Below are 16,721 nucleotides of genomic sequence, written 5' to 3'. Positions count from 1 at the left end.
AGTCACTAAGGAACAAAGGGACACACACATTTATCCTCCTACTTAACCTACAGCAAACGACATAGATTCATTGCCACTATGACCAACACTCAATCAGACACTATTATCACCTACCACCCAAGGAATGAGAATTCAAAATGCCTAAATACCAAGGAACTGAGTAACTTTCAATTCAAATCATTCTATAATTCTATGACAAGCATAGTAAACAGTTTAATTTTGAATAAAGGCAATATATTATTTCTTGTCACTCTACTGTGATGGCAATTGCTACCAAAATATTTTTAGCTTTTCTCTGTAATCAGAAGACAAACTATCTCAAGCTATCAGGAAAAGCAAATGTGTATACTGCTCTGAGGCTCAGAGTTTATGACCATATTCTCATTCTTTAGACAGACAGCATTTTTATCCTTTCGGTTCTATGCTCAGAGATCGGAAAAGTCAATTGGAAGCAAACAAAACAGTACTTTGTAAGATCTCAGCACAACATCTTTCTCTTCAGCTTCCTATATGGAAAGAGTGGGAGGAAACAAGATAGTGGAGATACTTCAAGCAGCCAAGGTACTCAGAACAAGTGTGACTGTACTCTGAATGTAACTAAACAAACATGAGAGGAAAAATCTATTTATTATGTAACTGAGCCTTGAGTCAACATTCAATAAGCAGCTGTTATGAGGAGAAAGTCATAAAGCAGGAATAAAAAGGACATGCCACTTCTGTAACATGTTAAGAAAATTGTTTTAACAATTCCTCAGGAGTCCAATATTCCACACTCAAGTTTCTTGCCAGGTTTCACAGATGTATATAAATGTTACTAAACCAGCTGCAGGGGGAAACCAAGCTTTTCCTTTAGCTGAGCTTGCAGCTAAAGGAAATAGAGAAGCTTGAGCTTCTCTATTTCAAGACACAAAATAGAGACCTTGAGCTCATTTACATATTGGAAGAATAGCCCCTTCCTTGCTACCAGATAAAGAATTTTTAAAAATAATGGAGAGATTTCTGCATCAACTTTTCCACCAATTCTTTCGGGTATTATTGATTTCCAGTTTCTCAACAACCTGTATTACCAATCCCACACAGCCAAGAGGACAAAGGTGAAGCCTGATAAGGTACCTGCCAAGATGCCAAACACCATTTCCTTCCTCCAGACTTGGCTTTCCCGAACATCCATTACTTCAAAAAAAGAGGTTTTAACACAAATTCTCTTGGATGCACAGAAAACTGACTATGTGTTTTTCTATGCAATAACCAGGACATTTTCTATCATCAGCAAATTTGGTATTGCAATATATACTTTCTTAAAAATCAAACATTCCTCCCTTGCCTTTATAATATACAACAACTAATGAAATTACATTTCTTTCCCAGAGAAAGCATGCTTGCCTAAGCTTGCAGATGACTAGTGAGTAAGATCTAATAGCAGGTCTCTGTCCCTAAACTTTCAGTTAACATTTGAAGAAAAGAATGTAATTGTTTACATAAGTCTGGAATATTCAATCTACTTAGCTAGGTATTTGATAGATTATTTCTATATCCTCTGCTCTTTAGCAATACAACCCTACTTTGTAGTAAAACACTCATGTATAAAAGCTGTGAACTACCAAAAACACTGCATGTATTTTTTACTCATCTACAAAGAAATATTTCAAACAGAAAGTGTATGTACTGGAAAATGACACCCTAGATAAACAACTGCATATATAATTACAGGCTTTCTGACTTCTTTCTTATACCCCTCCTTGAGCAAAGTGTACTTCTCACTTAAGCCTCACCTGCAGAAAGCAGATCTAGTTGAAGCCTTTTTTTAAATTGAAAGAAAAAAACCCAAACTTACACTTCCTGTACACACCACTGCAGTAAGCTGAGTCTAAGATCTCATTCTCATTAACAGAGCACTACATCAGTGGAAAAGTGAGAAGAAATGTTGATTGTGATTAAAATCTAGTGGCTGAAATATTCTAAAACCTGCATTAACAGCACATATATGTCAGTGTGATCTTGCAGTCTGGCACACAAGAAAACCCATCCCCACACTACTAAAGTTTTCTAGAGCTGCTCCTAGATACACAGTCCATTGCAAGCTCCACAATCAGAATCTTTCCCCTGCCAATACCGTGCATTTAACCTGTCTCCCCCAACCAAGGAAAGACAGTTTGAAACCATTTTTCCATATCAGCGACTGGAAAAAAAAAAAGGAAAAAAGTGGCTCAATGAGAGAATCCCAGAATGTCTGGCACTGCAAGAGAGAGGGAGAAGATGGAGAGAGATGGAGGGAGAACATACACTTAGATGATAATCCTGAAGAAGTCCACCCTCTAGAAATTCTTCCCAGGCCTTCCAGAGGGTGTCTGTGTGCATGTTCCACAGGAGTGCCTTTAAAGCAAAGCTCCACTGGCAGAGGCGTGGGTTCAGGGTACTCTGTGGGACGCCAGCAGTGCCAAATACATCTTCTGAAGCAGCACAACTCAGGGTAATGGAGTCTGTAGCATTCCAGGCTCTTGGCGGGGGGCTGGGAAACCTACTCCCAAGGAAGTCCTGTCATGGTTCATTAACTTAAAATTATACCCAAACAAGGACAGGGTCTGCCTTAGTAATTTCATTGCACATCTCAATGTAATCCTGTATTGATAGAGATCATTCAAGTTTTCATTCCTTTGCCTCTGCCTGCAAGTATCCATAGGATTTTACTCACACAGGACTAAACTCTTCTGGTTATTGTCATGCTCACGTATTCAGCTCGGGCACAGTCTGTGAGAAGTGTGACTTTGGAAGAATTACAGGTAAACCTTCCACCTAAGCTGAAATTGCATAGGAACTTTGAAGAAAAGCAGGCAATAAAGTGTCCACAATAAAGTCACCACAAGGATACTTTCTGAGTACAGTACAAGACATGTAGAAACAGTTTTAAGTAAACCTCATGCTTTCTCCAGTATTTTTTGTTGGGGCTATGCCTACCAGTAAGACTGTCCTTTTTTGTTACAGTACAGCAGTAAGCAACCTGACATGGACTTAAATAGATCCAGGCATGGCATCTTGTCACTTGTTAAAGAAGATCCTGGAAGGGCAGGAGAACCTCTCTTTGTACAGAGGTATACTGGAGACTCGAGCCCTCAGTCAGTCTGGGATCAGTAACATCAGCCTTACGAAGTTCTACCCTGCCTTGCACATCACTCACAGCATTAGAGACTTAACCAGGGAGTGAGTCCTCATATGAGATTATCTCCACTCAACCTGCAGATTGATTTCAGGCAACATTTCAACCCCCACTTAGGGTAAGCATCTGATACATCATGATGTCTCATAAAAGGGCCGGTAGGGGGAAAGGAGACATTAAAGAGGCAATTTCCTTAGTTCTGGAAAGCATATTACTAGGGATCACTGATCTGCCAGTCATGACCTGGGAAGAATCATTTGCCTGTGCTGGCTGTGCTTAATCCTACAAGGATATCTGGCAGCAAATGCCCAGGTTAAAGAGACCATCAAGGGGGACAATCCTCATTTCTTTATTAATAGGCAACATTCCCCACTCATTATAACCAGAAAGCAGCATGCTGCAACACAGCATCCTGCAATGTGGTGGAAAGACAGCTGGCAAGCTCTGTGACCTACCTCCAGTTTCGACATGGTGAGTGGTAATTTAATAACTTACTGTCTTCAAGGCACACCTGAACCATAAAGGACTTTTGTCCTGTCACCAGGGCAGGGATGCACCTATCACCCTACACCATTCAGTTTTTGAATTTTCAGGTTCTTGAGGGTCATGTTTGTTAGTGATGTTTGAGAGAAAAGAGCATGTTCCCGTATCTGATATCAGCCTGTCCCCTATTTGAGCATAAGCAAGGTCATCATTTGTCATAACACACAGTAATAGAAAAAAAAACCAATTTAGACTACAGCAAAGTGACAAAGTACATCCCATATGACTGAACAATCACACTCTATAGATCAAAATTCTTTTTCCTTCTTTAATATAATCACAAAATAAGGATAGTAGGCAGCTGAAAACATGAAGAAGTTAAAGGAAAACAGAAAGCCTGAAAGCAAACAATGTATTTTGAAAGTAGGAAGAAATCTTGGTTGTAGTTTGTCATCACCCATTACATACCCAGCACAGGAGTATAGTCCTAACACCAACAGTGCAAAAATGTCTCCAAACTCCAGGATTTACAGAGCGTGCATGCTTGGGTTAAACAACACAGGATCCAGAAGAAAATCCATTGTTTTGAACTAGTATAAATATCTGGAGTACAGCAAATACTGAAGGAAGATACTTACTTGCTTTTTTCACCACCACAGCACTACCAAGAACAAAGCAGTATGTGATATCTCAGGTTCTCTGTGGGGTGGGGGCTGAACACAGGATAGGGTCTCTCATGTTCAAAAGTGTAATGCAACATTCTGCAACTGCTGTTTTGAGACTGGCAAAAATGTCATTTGCCCAATACAGACAAAATTTTTTTGTTTGTTTCACACCTATATTCTGCTTAATTAAGTACATAATGACCTGTGGATAGCAACAGGATTTTTTATAATGCAGTTATATTTTCTTTAATAAGCAATAATTTCTGCACCTGTAGGCTAGTACAATAATATCATTTGTCATATGACACTGCAACATAAGCGCTATATCAAGGTTCATATTGTTCTCTTTATCACACTTGCCTTATTATTAAAGAAGCAACAAAAAGAAATGTTGCAAAACAGCTCCTCTGACAGTCAGCATTTTTCTTCTGTCTTTGATGCATTTCCCCACCACAGTTGTCACAGCAACGACACATACAGAAGCAAAGTCCCACAAGAGGCAGTAACAAAATAAATAGCAATCCCAAGGCTGCGGAGACTATAAAACCGATTTCATAGTAGATGGCCTGTAATTCAGACAAAAATAGTGGTAACAGCAGATATCACACAGTAACTGCAATCAATATAGAGCAAATAATTAAAAATCAAACTACAGACTAAACCATCTACTGAGTTACTGAGGTTATGGAACTGGTATATTTTGTCAATAATTGACAACTTTTCTAACTAAAAGATATATAACATTGTAGATATTGATAGCTAATAACTATTTTCCTAGAGTATTAGCTAGGCAAACTACAACAGTGAGTGCTAAGAGAGAAGTAGGCTCACAAAAAATAAATGTGAATCAATGCAATGGAAACAGGTTAAAAATGAACACATCTGAATTCCCAGACCATGAATTTACTGTTTCTCACATCTGTTTCCAAAAAGGCTCCACAAATGTCAGCAAGGCTAACTAGAGCAACACCTCATCAGGGGGAAAAGAGGCTTCACTTTTTCTCCATTTCATTCAGTTAACAGTAGAAAAATTAATCTGAACCCCAAAGGGAAATTATTTCACTGGATGATCGATTACAGTGGCAGGGGTTACTCCAAAGTGCTGAATTTAAACCTGCTTAGGGACTGCAAAACATGAAGAAGCAGACAGATTTTAAAATCTCTCAGGTAAAGACATTTATTCTGCTGCCAAACAGCAAAGCAGCAGCAACTAAAAGGATGCTTTCAAAAGCTGGCAGGAGTGAAAGGGAACGATGCAATGCAATACCCTGACTTGCTTTCACTCTGCAAGAGCCCCGGGACCAAGAAGCTGGGCCAGGCAGCCCTAGGGCCCTACACGAGGCAGTGTGGCTCCCAGGGGACACACTGTGAGCTGCCCATGCTGCTTCCCTCTGCTGAGAACACAACCCAGCCCAAACCAGGCCGGGGAGGTGTATGTGCACAGATAGCACAGGGTGGGAACACCCCAGGAGTCCTTCTCCCCTGATAAATCTGTCTTCTCTTTTCCTTTCCCAATCTTTGGAGAACTAATTCTCACACTAGTACTTTGAAGCCTTTTCTGATTTACAGATCCACCAGCACAAGGGCAACTCGGCAGCAAAACGATGAAACTGAGGCTGCATAACTGTCCTGTAAAATAAGTTACAATTTCTCACAAGATATCAATCATGCTCTAGTTCCAGCTTTGCTGATGCCCTTCCTCACAATCCCTAATTACCAACTGAGCCAAATACAGCAACTTACCACCATCAGCAGAGTTGAAAATTTCTGCCCTAATTACCAATTCTAGGATGAAAACTACTCTTTTAATTATTATTAACTGCTTGTTAAAACCTGTGCTTCCTTCTGAAGACTATGAGCTGCATGCTTGAAAGAAGAATTTGGCTGGATTTTGCAAAAGAATCACTGTTTTCTTTTCTATGAAGCTGAACACTTCAAAAATTAAATGACAGCACGTTATTTTAAGATAGATTAGATGGAAAACCAGTATTTAAAGTAACATTTAAAATGGCTATGGATGTTTTAACAGGAGCAGTGCAGACAAGGTTAGTCTCTTTTCAAAGCTGTTCATCTACCATAAGACATTACCTGAAGAGTCAGGACAACATTTTCTGGCTGTGGAAGTCAAAACAAATGGAGAGTGTGTATAATACACAGGCAGCATGCACAAAAAACAAATCCCATGAATAATGAATAAATAACCATGACTAGATCATAACAGTTAACAACACAGAAACAATAACAAACAAGCCACTAAAGTAAAATAATGCACAGAAGCACCATTAAATAATTATGGAAAAATATTTACAATAAAATACATAGCAGCTATTCTCTGGTTTCCTTGATGAATTAAAGGAATCTAGGATTTGTCCAACAAATACTTTCATCTTAAAAAATGACAGAGCAGTTACTTCCACATTGAGCATCTATTTCATATAATTCCCAATATATCTCACAGATGGCCAGAGATTGCATTATTTTGTTGTTTGGTGATTTCTTCATGAATTCCACCTGTCATAACTGATATGATAGTCTTGACTAATTTTTTCTACTTGGTGCTTATTTTATTTTAGTACCTCCAGTAGCAGTTTGGGATCTTAACACATTACACACAAAATTCACTCTCACTTTCAATTAACCATGTAGAAGTTCAATTTAAATTATTCAAAAGAAAAAAGAAAAGGCATTCAAGAATAGCTGAAGAAATTTATTTAACAGTGTTTACCTATTTTCTAATTTGTAGAACCAGAAAAACACTGAAAACTAAATATTCTATGACAGAATTTCAGAAAAACTCATTTTCCCCCTTGTCTCCACAATGGAAAATTAATTTATTTTCCCTTTCATCTCTGTCAAATTCCCAGCTGGCAGTGCTTTCCTCTTTCTTCTAACTGGAAGAAAAGCAGACAAGCTAGAGACGGCAAGACCCTCAGCCCAAAGTCTGATGTGTGAGAATCAGAATTGTTCAAGTTTTAGCGATTTTTTAATGAGCATCACACACATCCTCTTGAAACCTCTACTGAACAATACTATTTAAAATATTCAAAATCGTATTTTGAACATATTAACATATTTTCTCCTGTATTAATGGAGGGACGAGTAGTGCTTCCCCTGCCTTATTAATCGGGTACCAAGTATGATTTTGAAGATGTCAAGCATGCAGCCTCCCAGCAGAAGCAGAGCAATGGCAGCAGCAGCGAGCTGCTCCCCAGAGCAGGCACGGCTCAGCTGCTGGGCTGACCTGGCAGACTGCTGCCCTGGCAGAGCATGGGGAGATGTTCATGGTTAGAGTCCAGCTGGGAACACTAGGACACACAGCACAGAAGTGGGAAAGGTCTCCTGGGTCACTAACACGTTCTGTAAATAGGTTAAAAAAAATGATACAAAGGAACGACAGCAGAAATTTGACAGGATAAATAGGAGAAGCACATTTCCTGTTCCTGCTGCTGAAGGGTTCTTGGTGAGCAAGTCTTCCTTTCACATGTCCATTTCAGCCCCCATGCTTCAGTGTTAGCACTATATTTTGCCCAAGAAGCAGATCCTTCTTCCTCATGCTTCCTCTCCATATATATTTCAAAAGAGTAAGCACATCCCTTATCAGCTCTTTTCCTAAGCTAAGCAAACTCTTCCAGTTTCATTGGAAGATCCACAAGTTTCCCAGACCACTCTAATGGACACTTCCTGAACTCATCCTAGTCTGAATTCATTCTTCCTAAATTTGAGTGATCAGAACCACAGGCAAAAATTTCTAACTACTTATTCACACCCTTCAGCAACATTCACACTTCTCTGTATCCATTGGAAATTCTTCCAGGGGCACATCTACAGCCATGCTGGCTGCTTCACTGCTGATTCTCACTGATGCTTCTGTCTTCTGAAGCACACTCTTACTTGTCCTAAAACATTTTCCTTTTCCAAATCTGTTTCAAGGTTTTGCACTGTAATTTTTTTGCAATGTTTTTGCAATTCAGATCAGAATTTGGACCGATGAATGTCCTGTATCTGTTCTGCTTCTTAAGCACTCCTAATATTTTAAACGTCACTCTTTAATCACATCCCCTACAGAGGACTAGTCTCAGATTCCTCACGACTTACGTACTAGTTACTAAATGCTCTGCTTGTGAGAGTGGGGATGCTCAGGGATGGTCAGGGGTACCACCTATGGTCTAACAGTCTTGTCCCGAGACTCTCCCATCCAAGGCCTATCCTTATATCCCTCCCTGGGTGTGCAGGAACAATCTGTGCTGCACCACTCTCTACACCAAGCAAGCAGGTGGGATTGGCAGGAGTCACCTGATGCAGCAAAACAACAAAACCCACGCGCCAGGACGCCATGCAGAGCTCATCAAGCTACAGGAGAAACAGGCTTGCTGTTGGGAGGACACAGAAGCAGCTCTAAGGCCATCCTGGTCACAGCAATAGCTCAGAGTCTGTGTGCAAGCAGCACACCCATCCTCCTGCTGGGCACACTGCAGTGTGGGCACCAGCAGCTCCTATGAAGTAACTTCACCACTGCCTGGGCACAGTTCAGTTCTACTGCAGAAACTCAACTCCTGATGCAGAAGTGGAAAGCTGCTCCAGAACAGCCCAAAACTTAGATGCACATTCCATTCCATCTTCTTGCTAATATATAAATAGTATGTTTATAATACAAATTCAGCTTTTGGAAAACAGTAGTTGAAGGTTACATGAGAGCTAAGCAGTAATGTTTCTCCCTAAGTTTTTTTTTTAAATAAAAACTGTATTTTTCAATACAAACAGCCATCATTCTTTGTGCAACAATCCCATTACAGCTGGAATTTTAAGTCATCTTTAACTATGAGTAATTTCTTTACAGTGGCTTATGCAATTTTCTTTATAATTGGTCTCACATTTTTTAGGAAAACATCATACTTATTAGTTAAAAAAACATATTTGTATTCTGTTCATATACTTTTAAAATACTAAATCGTGTTTTAGAAAAAAAAAAAATGAATTTCAAAGTCATAATTTTCATTACTGTATGCAGATACACATAGACAATTTACCTTTTGATAATCGCCCTGTGAATTTCCAAACTGCTGCTGTGCTAGTTTTCTGATGAGATCTGAAAATAAGCAAGAATATTCCACAGTTTTAAACAACATAATTTATAAAAGCAGAGGAAAGAGAATAATATGAATTCTACTGTTAGGTTGGCAAGATCAAATTAGGAACAGCAATCAACAGCATAGGCAAGCATGTAAGTGTCCCTATAAATCTGTCTAGTAACAACATTTCTAATCAACCGTGTGTTTTATGAGCTCACAGGAATATAGCCAGGTTGTCTATCTATTAATCAGTTGCTACTGAAATACAGTGAAGGTTTGTCCGAGGTCTTCCTCTGTACCATAAAATCATTGAAAGTTTATCACATATGTATCAATTACTTGGACAATGTTTTGGGTATCACCTTTGCTTCATTTTATGCCAAGTACATACATGCATAAATATACATACAGCATATGATATACACAGCATTAGAAACATAATGTGTAAAGCAAGCATGACTTCTTCACAGAAGGGTACAAAGATCCTTATCTTGCAAACGTTACCCCAATCCTTTTCCCACTTTTTATTTCTGTATTTTCTTTTTTGATCTCTGGATCAACAGGGAGTATGTAACACCACCAAAACAAATCAGAAAGCCTAACTTGTTACTATTTACTGTGCATCGATCCAACGCTCACTCTAACTTACTCACAATATATAAAATTACAGCAATCACAAAAAAAGGCAGGAATTTAACACAACCAGTGCCACCTTCAGTAAACCCTGGCAGCTGCAACAAATGGATCCCCTTTTTGGGACATCACCACCCTACTGTTATCAAGGTTTGGACAACCCTATGGAAAGTAAGTTGGGAACCGTGGCTCCCAGCCACTTCTGTGACACCCTGCACTCGAAGGAGAGGGGCACCACAGCTCTGCAGACCCTCTGCCTCAGAGAAGCACCAGTGGCCCTGGGCGTGCTCCATCCTACACAGTGCCAAAGCACCAGTGCTTGGATGTTCAGGAGAAATAACTGACTGAATTCTGGCCTCTGATGAGGAGGTAGCACGTCAGGAAGGCAAACACTACAGCTCAAGGAAGAACTCTACACCCTATGCTCATACAGAGCTGGACTTCATCCTACTATTATCTGTTTTCAGTCTCCCCACGTGCAAATTAACTTAGTTAATAAACAACCTCCAGTCAGCAGATAAAAACCTCCAGTAAGTTACCTAACCCGAGGATCCATAAAGGACCTGAAGGTGTAAAACTGACTGTTCACCTAACAAAAATACAAGGCCTCTCAGAATTTATTGTAGCACTTGTGAAGTATGTTCAGGGAGTTCACAGGGGTTGTGATCTCACTCCTCTTGCACCCAACACACGGCTCAGGAAAACAAATTCCTAAGCAAGCAGTGTCCATAGCCCTCCCTCCTCGACACCCTGCAGTAAGAACTTGGACTCGACTAATTGAAGAAATCCTGAAGACTTCCTCACAGAAAACCATCCAGGGAAAGAAAACACACAACAGCAAAGCACCAACTCCTGGTTTAAGGCAGGTAGTCCCAGCAAGGGAGCTGCAGCCAGCAGGACTGCCAACTAAATAATAAAAATCTGTTAGTGGATCACTGAAGTGCCAAGATACTAATCATTCCTGGCATAGGGAGTAGATTCCAAAACACTCAGAGAGTGCTGGTGGTATGTAAGGAAGGACTCTATTCTGAAGCAACCTCATTTTGGAAAGACCACACTTAAAATACAAGATAAGGCTGAATCCCACAGTAAGAGAAATTAAACCAAAACATACATAGAATAAGCACCTGGGAAGCACAAAAGAGTTATGATCCCTGCAATTCCTTTCACACTCTGCATCTTGGGAGTCATGAGACTGCTGAAAGGCACACACCACTGCATGGGAACACACAACTGATCACTGCTGCAATTCTGAAACACCTCTCACACTGGGACCAGCATCCTTCCTGCATGGTGAATATCCCAGGCAGCATCTGTGCTTCTCTCAAAGTTTCAGTAACAAGGAGATACAAATCTATGTGAGGTAAAACTTCACAAACCCCAAAGATGTAATTCACACTGGTTGTTAGACAATTTTTTCTTATTCAGCAGAGGTAGTATTTCTTTCTTCCTGCTGATTTCTATGCCATGTAAATAAATTTAAGAAATATGGCTGCATGACATAAATTAAATAACTTTTTTCACAGCTAGATGGCTTTCAGCATACAGGAAAAGGGGTAAAACAACTCCCTTATTAACATATTGATTCAACTATTTAGCATTGTGTGAAAGCCACTGATGAGAAACTGACCAGCTTCAATTAGAATGTGATAGGAAGGAATAAAATGGAAAACCTTTTGTGATCCTCCATGCATGAAGCAGCAGAGGCTGTGTGCAGGTGATCAGATGCAGGAGCCAAATGACCAAGAATCTGTGGCATCACTCTCCTTGTTGCTCTGAAGGCAACCAGAAGAGCCCCCAGCAACCTGCTCTCATTTCCAGGCTACTCCTAACTTTGAGGTTCATCTTGCTTTGTAAAACAGTTGAACTTGATTATGTCTGAAGGTCCCCTCCAGTGTCAATTATTCCAAAGTTATCCTGCAATCATAATGACTTTCCATTATAAATTATTTAGTGCAGGAGTGAAAACAGTGCCAGGAAGCATAAAAGAAAGCAAGATTTTATTATTGACAAAAATGTCCTTTGATACATTTTCTACTATTGAGAACTGGTACAAGAAAATCTTTAAAATGTTAACTTTTCCTGCTAAATAAAAATTGAAGGCACTTACCCATTCTCCTAGTTGAGTGTCTATCCCCATAATAAGTTAAACGTTAAAAAAACCAAACCTTCAAGCATGTTACATGAAGTTTTACATACCTGTATAAACACACACCCACAGACACTCCCACACAGATCTATGGACCTTTGCTGGTACATATTATGCATATGAAAGTAACTACTCAAGAGAAACAGAATAGTTGAGAACAGAAGGAACCCCTGAAGACCACCCAGTCCAACCTCCCAGCTCAGGGCAGAGTGACCCCCCATGTTACCCAGGGCCATGTCCAGTCACTTTCAGTATCTCCAAGTAGAAGAGACAATACTTCAAAAAAATCAAACCAAAACAACCCAAAACTTGCTCTGATTTCTTGTGATATGCCTAAATTGCTCAGAGTGCTCCTTATGCAGTTTTATTTATACTGTTTCTCTATTTGATAGCCTGTGAGTAAAAAAAATGATAGAAGTCAACCTGAATACACTATAACAAACTTATGCAGGAAGTAGCACTTCATGCCTCTTTTTGAAATTTAGAGACTCTAAAGCTTATTTATCAGAAAGTAAAACATCTTTAGGTTTAATAAGCAAGAAAGCCTGAAAATTGCTACAAAAGGTTCCCACATGGTTTGAATAAATTTAATAGTAAGAACAGTACAGGTTTCATGCACAACTCAAGGGCTGCTAAATAGCCCATTTTTTCCCCTTAATTTTACAGAATGTGAGACTGCCCTGCTGAATAAAGATTCACTACTTAAGATTACTTTGCAATGATTTTTCAGAAGTAACATGATGCTCCAGGGTGTTTTTCTAACCAGGCAGCACATAGTGACAGAACAGTCTTTACCATGAATTTATTATTTCAAGAGCTTTCAATATCAACACAGTTAGACACATCCCCATTTGATTAATATCAAATTTTTGGCCAGAACTGAATGTGAGATTACCTGCAGTTACTCACAAACCTGTAGGCACAAACAGGCCTCAGTGAACTCACAGCACCAAAATCCTCCCTGCTCAGATGATCTTTAAAGGTCCCTTGCAACCCAAACCATTGTGATTCTACAGGTTTTACTGCACACTGATGATAATCAGAGTTACTACTGCAGAGCTTAAGGGTAAAATGGGGGAACATGCTGTGCCAGGTACTGTGTAAGCAGGAGCTACATAAGGCTACACTGCTCATTGCAGCACAGTGAAAAGACAGCTCAACTCACATTTTATTCAGCCTGGGATTTTGGTCTGCTTTTATGAAGCATCTTTCCTCCCTAGCCAGAACATCTCATCTCTAGCATTCAAATAAGCTTTTATTTACAACTGGATTCAGGTAACTCCTCACAACTCTCCTTTGCATTATGGCAAAGTACCATCCTGAGGCCTATTTCTGTTTCAAACATAAAAGTGTTAGGAAGGTGTGATAACAAGTGGTGTCCTGTATTCCCAAATTAACTGGATTACTCCTGAAATCTTGGCTTGACTAGCTGTACACATTGTTTCACAGAACCAGTAATCCACAGCTTTAGCACAAAACACATTTTATCATTGGGGCTAAAGAGATTTACCTTGTGAGGCTCATTTACACAGCTAATTACATGATTGCTTTGCTGAATCCTTCCTGCTCACATCACACATGCAAAATGCCATCTGCCCTAGTAAATCTAACTAGCCAGATGAACTCTTAATTTACCAATGCAATTTGTGAAGAAATATTAAGCACCTCTGAGGATCTCCAGTTAAGAGAACATAATCACTAACTCCTGCATTGCAAGACTACTGTGTATATAGATCCAACACCTCCTTACTCTGGCAGGAAAATGAGGTTATCACTAAGTGTGCTTCTTAGAACTGCCCTACAGAAAAGGATAGCAAAAATAATAGAGATTTTAAAATAAGCTGTCTGGCAATTAAGTATCAACATAAATTAATTACAAATTCTTCTGCGAAAGAAGCTTTTCAAATCTAGGTGACAGGAAAATAGCTGGAGTAAAACCTTTGGGAATGCTATGCTTTCACTTCACTCAAAAAAATCCACTGAGCCAGTTCAGCTGTAGTGCAACTCCAGCATTAATCAAATTATGCCAGAAATTAGTGTCTTTTTATGCACAAATATAATATATTAGGGAATTATACATAATATATTAGGCTTCTATTCTGAAAGGTCATCAAACAAGCCAATAAGAACCATTACTGAAACATTCATATTGCACTAAAAGAAGATTTTTTTCAAACAACGGGGGAGAATTACATAGATAATACAAATGATCAATTAGTAACTACTTTATTGCTATCTCATTCTCATGTACAAAACAGTATTTCAGGCCATTCCTGTTCATCTACAATAGAGAGAGTCAATGGACTACATATACATTGAACAGTTCAGAACCTCTATGAATATAGGTAAATTAGTCTGACATTAATTAATTAAAATTACTTCAAACTTGGGGGTTTTTTCCTAATTATGAGTCACACTAATGAATATCTCCTGCAAAGCCAAGAAAACCAGGAAAGCCTTTCAGATTTATTAGAGACAAAAACTTTCTAGGTACCTTAAAGCAAGTTTTACAGCGAGTTCAGTTCACTGACATTTTAAAATACTTGCTTTGACTTGAATGGGGCTGTGGTTGTTTCCCCAAAGCCTCAAGCCACAGCCTCTACCATGGTCAGATTTGGCTCCCACTGAAGAGATCTCCTTTCTTAGGTAACCCAAGGTTACCTTTGGTCCTCTTCACTGTCCCTGCCTCCATGAGGGCTCTGCTCACTCTTGCTGTCCCTGATCCCACAGCATCAATTCCCTCTGGTTCCACTGCAGAGCAAGGTGAGAGCTCAGGAATGCTGGAGGCTCTGAAGAATCCACCATGCATGGTTGGTGACTGCAGAGAGGGAGGGCCCTGGCACACTCTGCTCACCCCATGTGCTCTGTCCTCTCTGTGCACGGCAGGAAGAAAACTCACTGTGCAGGACAAGTGGGAAGTCTCATAGACAAGGAGATCTTCCCAATTCCCACACAGTAAGAGACCACTGTGGTGCACAGATAAGGAATCTAATCCAGGCATTCACTCATGTTGTCCAGAATATTCCTTTCCAACTTCAGATAGAAAAGCTTCACTTCCCTCTTCACAATATTTTCCTTAGACAGACCTGGGACATAATCCTTGTCCTTAGAAAACAACTAACAAAAAAGCCCCAGCCTCCTTAGGTAATTTCTCCCCCCTCATTTTAGGCAAAGTCTCTCTATATACAATTCACTTTTTCTTTCCATTGAGTTACTGGGAACATCAGATTGATTCAGCTTCCACCCTCTTGTTCCTTTCAAGAGGCAATTCTGACCTTCTTCCGTTTGAGCACAACTGCTGAACAACACACAGATCTTCCCTTGCTTCAGTAGCTCACACACAACATCACCCATTTCCATTACAGAGGTGGTGAAAGGAAATTCTCTGTTCAACTACCTATTCATGTGCATTAAGAAATAATGAGCAAAAAATCACCATGCCTTTTGGACAAGAGAAAAAGGCAATTAAGAAAGGAACTTCACAGCTGTACTTCATCACTCGTGTAAAATAAAGCCCTAGAACCTGTTATTACACAATGCCCAGAAAAAACTTGTTTGAATGGAGGTCAAAATCCAACAAGTACATACTAAATTGCTTAAATATTTTAACCTCTCATCTGCTATGGCAATCTGCCTTGTCACCATCTCCATGCCTTCAGCATGCAGGGACATTATCACTGTCCATTCCCACTCTCTGACTCTGCTTTAATTACCTATTGTTATCCTACAGCACTCTGGCTGTCACAAAATTCAACAACACACCATATGACACAAGCAAAAACACAACAAATACCTTTAAGTATTTATTAACACAATAAATATTTTTAAGGTCTCAGCAGATTTGTAAAGCATATGCTGCTTTATTCATAACTGAAAAGACAAGCTCCCAGACCTAGAAGTGCACCTTAGATTATACTGCATGCAGCACTGGGCAACATGAGAGACAGCAGGGAGCACAGATGCAATATAAAGTAGGTAATGAGGAGATGAAAGCTATCAGCTGAAACCCTAGAAATGGCCTAACAGGGAGAGGTTTAGCCAGAGCACAAATAGGACTAAGTATGGTGGAACTGCTGAAGACAAGGAACTACATGGCAGTGACAGCTTCCAAGGTAACTGGAATGTGAAATTAAGGAGACTCCCTTTACACCCTTCCTAACAGAAAACAACACTGGTCTACTGAGGAAATAGATTATACAGCAGAGGATCAGATAAAAGTAACAGTCAATGAACTTTGTTCACACACACAAAAATATTCCCCATTTCCCAAAAATGGAAGTTCGTAGTCAGGAGGACCAATCTGGTACTTTAAGTCTTCCACAGGAAATCCTCACACCACACAGCTGCCCCAAACTTGAGGTTACTCTTCAGCACAGTCACATTTTCTCTTTAAGCACATTCTCCTTTCCACTGACACGCACAGACAACGTGAAAGAGCCTGGCCAAGGGAAAGGTTTGAAGAAAAAAGAAACAGCCACAATATCGACCGTTACAGGATGCACGGAATGAAAGATTTCTCCTTTGAAAATAACCTTTGCAGGGCTTTCTAGCTGTTCCTTGCTACAAAG

General features: G+C 39.7%; 1 protein-coding gene across 11 annotated transcripts in view; it reads right to left on the bottom strand.

Moving 5' to 3' along the window:
* The window catches only part of PROM1 (prominin 1), a 61,090-nt gene that overhangs the window by 28,542 nt on the left and 15,827 nt on the right, over nt 1-16,721 (bottom strand). For 8 of the 11 annotated variants that reach the window (XR_010361455.1, XM_064418592.1, XM_064418599.1 and 5 more), the window contains exons 3-5: nt 9,330-9,388; nt 6,391-6,417; nt 4,663-4,868 (exon numbers count right to left, since the gene is read on the bottom strand). Coding sequence is in view for 10 of the 11 variants with exons in the window: in XM_064418592.1 (XP_064274662.1) it covers nt 4,663-4,868; nt 6,391-6,417; nt 9,330-9,388 (292 nt within the window). In the remaining variant the exon portion in view is untranslated. The remainder of the gene's footprint in view (nt 1-4,662; nt 4,869-6,390; nt 6,418-9,329; nt 9,389-16,721) is intronic. The other 3 variants (XM_064418596.1, XM_064418597.1, XM_064418602.1) reach the window with 1 other exon arrangement.

Source organism: Passer domesticus, chromosome 4, assembly GCF_036417665.1.
Source record: "Passer domesticus isolate bPasDom1 chromosome 4, bPasDom1.hap1, whole genome shotgun sequence".
Classification (NCBI taxonomy): Eukaryota; Metazoa; Chordata; class Aves; order Passeriformes; family Passeridae; genus Passer; species Passer domesticus.
Note: the sequence above shows the minus strand (reverse complement) of the source record. Positions and strands in the feature narration are given on the sequence as shown.